Here is a 5533-nt window from a genome sequence, read left to right as displayed (position 1 = left end):
GCATTAGAGTTGCTTCCGATTCCGATACCAGCTTATCGGAAATTGGCTCCGATACTGCCGAAAATGCTGGCATCGGTATCGGCGAGTACTGGGAGTCCAGGCACCGATCCGATACCACGTAAGTATTAAAATTAGTAATCTATTTACTGGGGCTAGCTCCGTTAAACTCTGGTACAGTTCTTCTTTCGCCGCTCTTAAAAACAGTGGTGCTTTGCGCAACCTGCAGCTGCTGTTTTAGAGGGACGAGGAGGAATTATCACGTGACACAGACACAACAGACACACACGTGTGTCAGAGCCAGTTTGACGCGAGGCTGGAGCTAAAGCTAAGTAGCACTATCATGGTCGGTGGTGTGGTAATATTCACACTGGGAATCTCCCACCATAGACTGGCGACATGTAACGTGTGCAAAGATAAAATCTCAAGGGGTGGCACGCAGTGTTACTCATTTTAACACAACTTAAGTTTAAGTTGCTGTTGGACTACTTTTTTATACTGCTACCTTTAATTTACCAATATTGTGGCTGCACTTTAATTTAAAATATATATAATATATATCATATATATATTCCTAGATTTATTTAAGTTGCTGTTGCACTACTGTTTTTTATCCTGTTTTTATTTAAAAAAAATGGCTTGAATTTGCTGTATTTACTCATGGTTTTACAATTCATGTATTCTATTCAGGGTTTAAACTGAGCCGCCTTACCACAATGATAATCATATCACAGTCATGCAGCGTAGTATGATATATTTAACATACTGGTTTTTGATCGGTACTCGAATCGGCCGATACCCACAGCCACAAGTATCGGAATCGGTATCGGGAGGGGGAAAAAATGGTCATCGGAAACATTCTAGTAGGCATGAAACAGTTAAATATTCATACCATGTTAAACCTCACTATTGGTATTTTAACTGACTGGAGGAACTGAATTGATGATAATTTTCACAATCACTCATTTGTCACTCCCCCCAGGCTCTCCTCCAGCTGCCTACTGGATCTCTGTATGGATACAGTCTGAAGCTTCTTCGTTATGCTGACACCACCACACTGGCCAGCCTGGTTAGAGCTGACTGGACCTTCTACTCGTCCCCACCCAGTTCTTCCTGTCCACCTACTTGCCCACGCCTGCTCGTTGACTACTTGAGAAGAAACGTCGCTGGGCATCAGAAGCCAAGAGACAGCACCACCAACTTGGAGTGCTGGGCCAGTCTGTGGGACTGGTACAACTCTCCTACCTGCTCCACCCAATGCATCACTGCAGCAGGTCCCGTTCTGACCACTCAGATGGGAGGATGATCCCACTTCCTTTTTGAGCGTTTGGCTTTCCTGATCTCTTGCTCGCCATTACGTCAAACTTAGACTACATTAAAGCCCTTGCCAACTTGGAGGTTCAGAGCTGTAGGTCTGCAGGGGGGGAGGGGCTCTGGTGGAAGGCGATGATGAGACAGATAGTTCACATTCAGGACACAGAGAGCAGGGGAGCAGAGAGATTCCCCTCCTGCAGGCCCAGCAGCTGCAAAAGGCACGAGGAGATCATTGGTGCAATCAGGACAACGCAACACCACAGCTCTCTGTGTAGGGAACAACATGGACTCTGCCACTGCGGCTGCATCGTCCTTCTGCTGTCGTCATGTGGGAACAGAAGCTCACCATCAACGACGAGGTGATGGAGACGGCTGCCTTCACATTTGAAGGTGTCTCAAACCATCAGCACTGTGATTGGTCAGTGTGGCCCGTGACATTCTGCAGTGCAGAATGTGTGGTGTGTCTGGAGAACTTTGTCAGTCAGAGCTACTGATGGGTTTGCCCTGTGGCCACGCTTCCACAGCAGTGCATTGTGGTTGGCTGGCAGCAGGCAGACACTGCTGCCCAGTGTGTCGTTGGCCAGCTACAAGAAGAAACAGAGAAGCTGCAAAGAGCAGCTACTGAAAACAGACTGCAGGTTGTTTTTTGCTGTTTGTGTGTGTGTTTTGGTATTTATTTTATCTTCAATTGGACATCTCTCACCAAATTTCTATTGATCTGACGACAATTGTACAGTGTGCAAAGATAAAATCTCTCAAATAGGGGTGGCACGAGTTCGTTATCTCATTTTTTATACCTATTCACTTAAGTTTTTTATGTTCTTGTGGACTATGTTTTCTTTTACCTGTTACTTCTTAATGTTTTACAATATTGTGGCTGCACTTTATTATTTCTCAAAATTATTATATGATTCATTTCATATTGAATTTTTTATTTATTCTATTTTTATATTATTTTTGATGTTTTATTTGCTATAATTTGTGTTTTAAGTTGATGTTGCGACTACTGTCTTGTCTTATCCTGTTTATTTACGAAAATAATGGCTTGAATTTCTGTATTTATTCATGTTTTTTACAATTCATGGTATTTATTCAGGTTGTTTAACCTGAGCCAGGCCTTACCACAATGATAATCATATCACAGTCATGCAGGCGTAGTATGATATATTTTTTTAACATACTGGTATCGGATCGGTACTCGGTATCGGCCGATACCCACAGCACAAGTATCGGAATCGGTATCGGGAGGGAAAAAATGGTATCGGAACATCTCTAGTAGGCATGAAACATTAAATATTCATACCATGTTAAACCTCACTATTGGTATTTTAACTGACTGGAGAACTGAATTGATGATAATTTATCACTAATCACTCATTTGTCACTCCCCCCAGGCTCTCCTCCAGCTGCCCTATCTGGACTCTCTGTATGGATACAGTCTGAAGCTTCTTCGTTATGCTGACACCACCACACTGGCCAGCCTGGTTAGAGCTGACTGGACCTTCTACTCGTCCCACCCAGCTCTCTTCCTGTCCACCTACTTGGCCCACGGCCTGCTCGTTGACTACTTTGAGAAGAAACGTCGCTGTGGCATCAGAAGCCAAGAGGACAGCACCACCAACTTGGAGTGGCTGGCCAGTCTGTGGGACTGGTACACTTCCTACCTGCTCCACCCAATTGCATCACTGCAGCAGGTCCCGTCTGACCACTCAGACTGGGAGGATGATCCCAACTTCCTTTTTGAGCGTTTGGCTTTCCCTGATCTCTGGCTTCGCCCATTAGTAAACATAGACTACATTAAAGCCCTGCCAACTTGGAGGTTCAGAGCTGTAGGTCTGCACGGGGGGGAGGGGTCTGGTGGAAGGCTGGATGATGAGACAGATAGTTCACATTCAGACACAGAGAGCAGGGAGCAGAGAGATTCCCCTCCTGCAGGTCCCAGCAGCTGCAAAAGGCACGAGAGATCATTGTGCAATCAGGACAACAACACACAGCTCTCTGTGTACAACAACATGGACTCTGCCACTGCCGCTGCATCGTCCTTCTGCTGTCGTCATGGGAACAGAAGCTCACCATCAACCGACGAGGTGATGGAGGACGGCTGCCTCACATTTGAAGGTGTCTCAAACCATCAGCACTGTGATTGGTCAGTGTGGCCCGTTGACATTCTGCAGTGTTCAGAATGTGTGGTGTGTCTGGAGAACTTTGTCAGTCAGGAGCTACTGATGGGTTTGCCCTGTGGCCACGCCTTCCACCAGCAGTGCATTGTGGTGTGGCTGGCAGCAGGCAGACACTGCTGCCCAGTGTGTCGTTGGCCCAGCTACAAGAAGAAACAGCAGAGAGCTGCAAAGAGCAGCTCTACTGAAAACAGACTGCAGGACTGATGAGTACATCTAACTGAGCCCTTCTTATCTTCATGTCTTCTTTCTTCTCTCTCTCTGGCACCAAGCTCACTAGGCATTGAGACTGTGTCTGTTATCATCACAGCTTGCTTGGGTGAAGTCAGGACTGGGGAGGAATTAAGTAGGATACATCAGTCAGTTGGGCGGATGTTGTCATGAGCCATCAATCAGCCTGTTTCCATTCCTTTTGAAGGCAATGTTCTGGCCATCATAGCAGACAGACGGAATGATGAATGCCCAGTCAACTTGCTTTCTGAATACAGAGGATATTGATTCACAAGAAGTTGCTTACTATATCAAGTCAACTGCATCAAAATACAATTGTATAATAACACATGTACACTGTCTGCTCCACCCTGTATCATGACTGACAAATGCAAAAACCTCCATGTTTGATTTTGTATGTTAATTAGACTTTTGTTAAGAATAGAGGGAAGTCGATAGCTCTTACTGAACCCTCTCTCATAACACAAGAAACGTCAGTCAGCACAACAATGCAATTCAAATTAATCGGGTGTGAAAACTACTTCTGTTTCTGAAGGTCTTGACATGACCCCATTGACATCTCCTCACGATGTTCATTTTTACATGACTTAAGTATTTATTTTGATTATCCAGAAAGAATTTGCTTAAACCAAGTTTCTTACCCCAGCAGTGTCAATAGTTTTGACCTAATTCCTGCTCTAGTTTGTCTCTCTAGTGTAAACATGCAGCACTTGAGTTGTGATTTATAACTCAGAACCGTAACACATACTGTTAATAGCTGTTGTAAACCTTGAGGATACAAAATAAAGCCAGGTGGTCTAAGGGTCTTTTCACACAAACCAAGGTTTGCGTTTTTGATACACTGTATAAATTAGATCCAGTTTAATTTGGTTTCACATTGTAACTATGCGAGTGCATTAAACAACTGTATATAACATACCTAGATCCTGTTGTCATCACCTACATGGGCTCCCAATACTTGCAAGTGATTTCTTTGTAGACAGGCTTAATGTCAGTTCAGCAGATGGCCTTCAATTGCAGTTTGAATGAATGGACAAACATGAATGAACAGCTTCATTTTGTTTTCGCTATGATAATAATAATGTCAATTAAACATTCAATCTCCTCTTCACATGTACTACCACAGCTCATTTCGTTTTATTGCATGGTTTTTATATTTGCTCTGTCCTGATGATAGCCTGCCAGGACTTCCTGTAATTGACCCTTTTTAAGTTCCGCCCCTTTTGGCTCTGTGCTCCAATAACAGCTGACCAAGCCTCAGTAAGAACCTCGTCAACTACCTCCTTGCCTTTACTTAGATATGCTGGCTCATCTGTGTTGAAAAGACAACCACGTTTTGAAAATGGTTAAAAGATTAAAGTTTTACATTTGAAAATACTATTTGATCTGGACTGAGACCACCTCTTAACGTATGACCAAGGTTCGGCTGTTAAGCTAGACCGTGTGACAGGGCCCATAATGTGGATACAGTACCTAATCACTGAGCCATGTAAGGGCCTCTAGATCACCCTCATTGTGCGTTCCTGGTTCTAAGTAGCTTGATGTTCACTAAACCCCAGAGGATGACGGTTGCCTACCTAGAGCCGGGGTCTGCTCGAGGTTTCTGCCTTTTAAAGGTGTGTAACATTTAGGGGGATCTATTAAAATCTACAGAAATGCAATATAAATATAAAGATGTTTTTAATAGTGTATAATCACCTGAAAATAAGAACTGTGTCTTTATTACTTTAGAATGATTACATGATTATATCTAGTTTTTTTCCTTGTCCCTGTCGCAAAGTGGTAATAGTGGGAATTGTTGGGTCACTGTAAAT

General features: G+C 43.6%; 1 protein-coding gene across 1 annotated transcript in view; it reads left to right on the top strand.

The window, feature by feature from the left end:
* The window catches only part of rnf103 (ring finger protein 103), a gene marked incomplete at its 5' end in the record, with an annotated part of 9651 nt that extends 4815 nt beyond the window's left edge, over positions 1-4836 (top strand). Inside the window, 1 exon segment of the mRNA XM_035669224.1 lies at positions 2706-4836. Coding sequence (XP_035525117.1) covers positions 2706-3695 — 990 coding nt within the window.
* Between the last annotated feature and the right edge of the window lie 697 nt (positions 4837-5533).

This window comes from Morone saxatilis, unplaced genomic scaffold (assembly GCF_004916995.1).
Source record: "Morone saxatilis isolate NCDOM2014 unplaced genomic scaffold, NCSU_SB_2.0 Contig22, whole genome shotgun sequence".
Taxonomy (NCBI): Eukaryota; Metazoa; Chordata; class Actinopteri; family Moronidae; genus Morone; species Morone saxatilis.
Note: the sequence above shows the minus strand (reverse complement) of the source record. Positions and strands in the feature narration are given on the sequence as shown.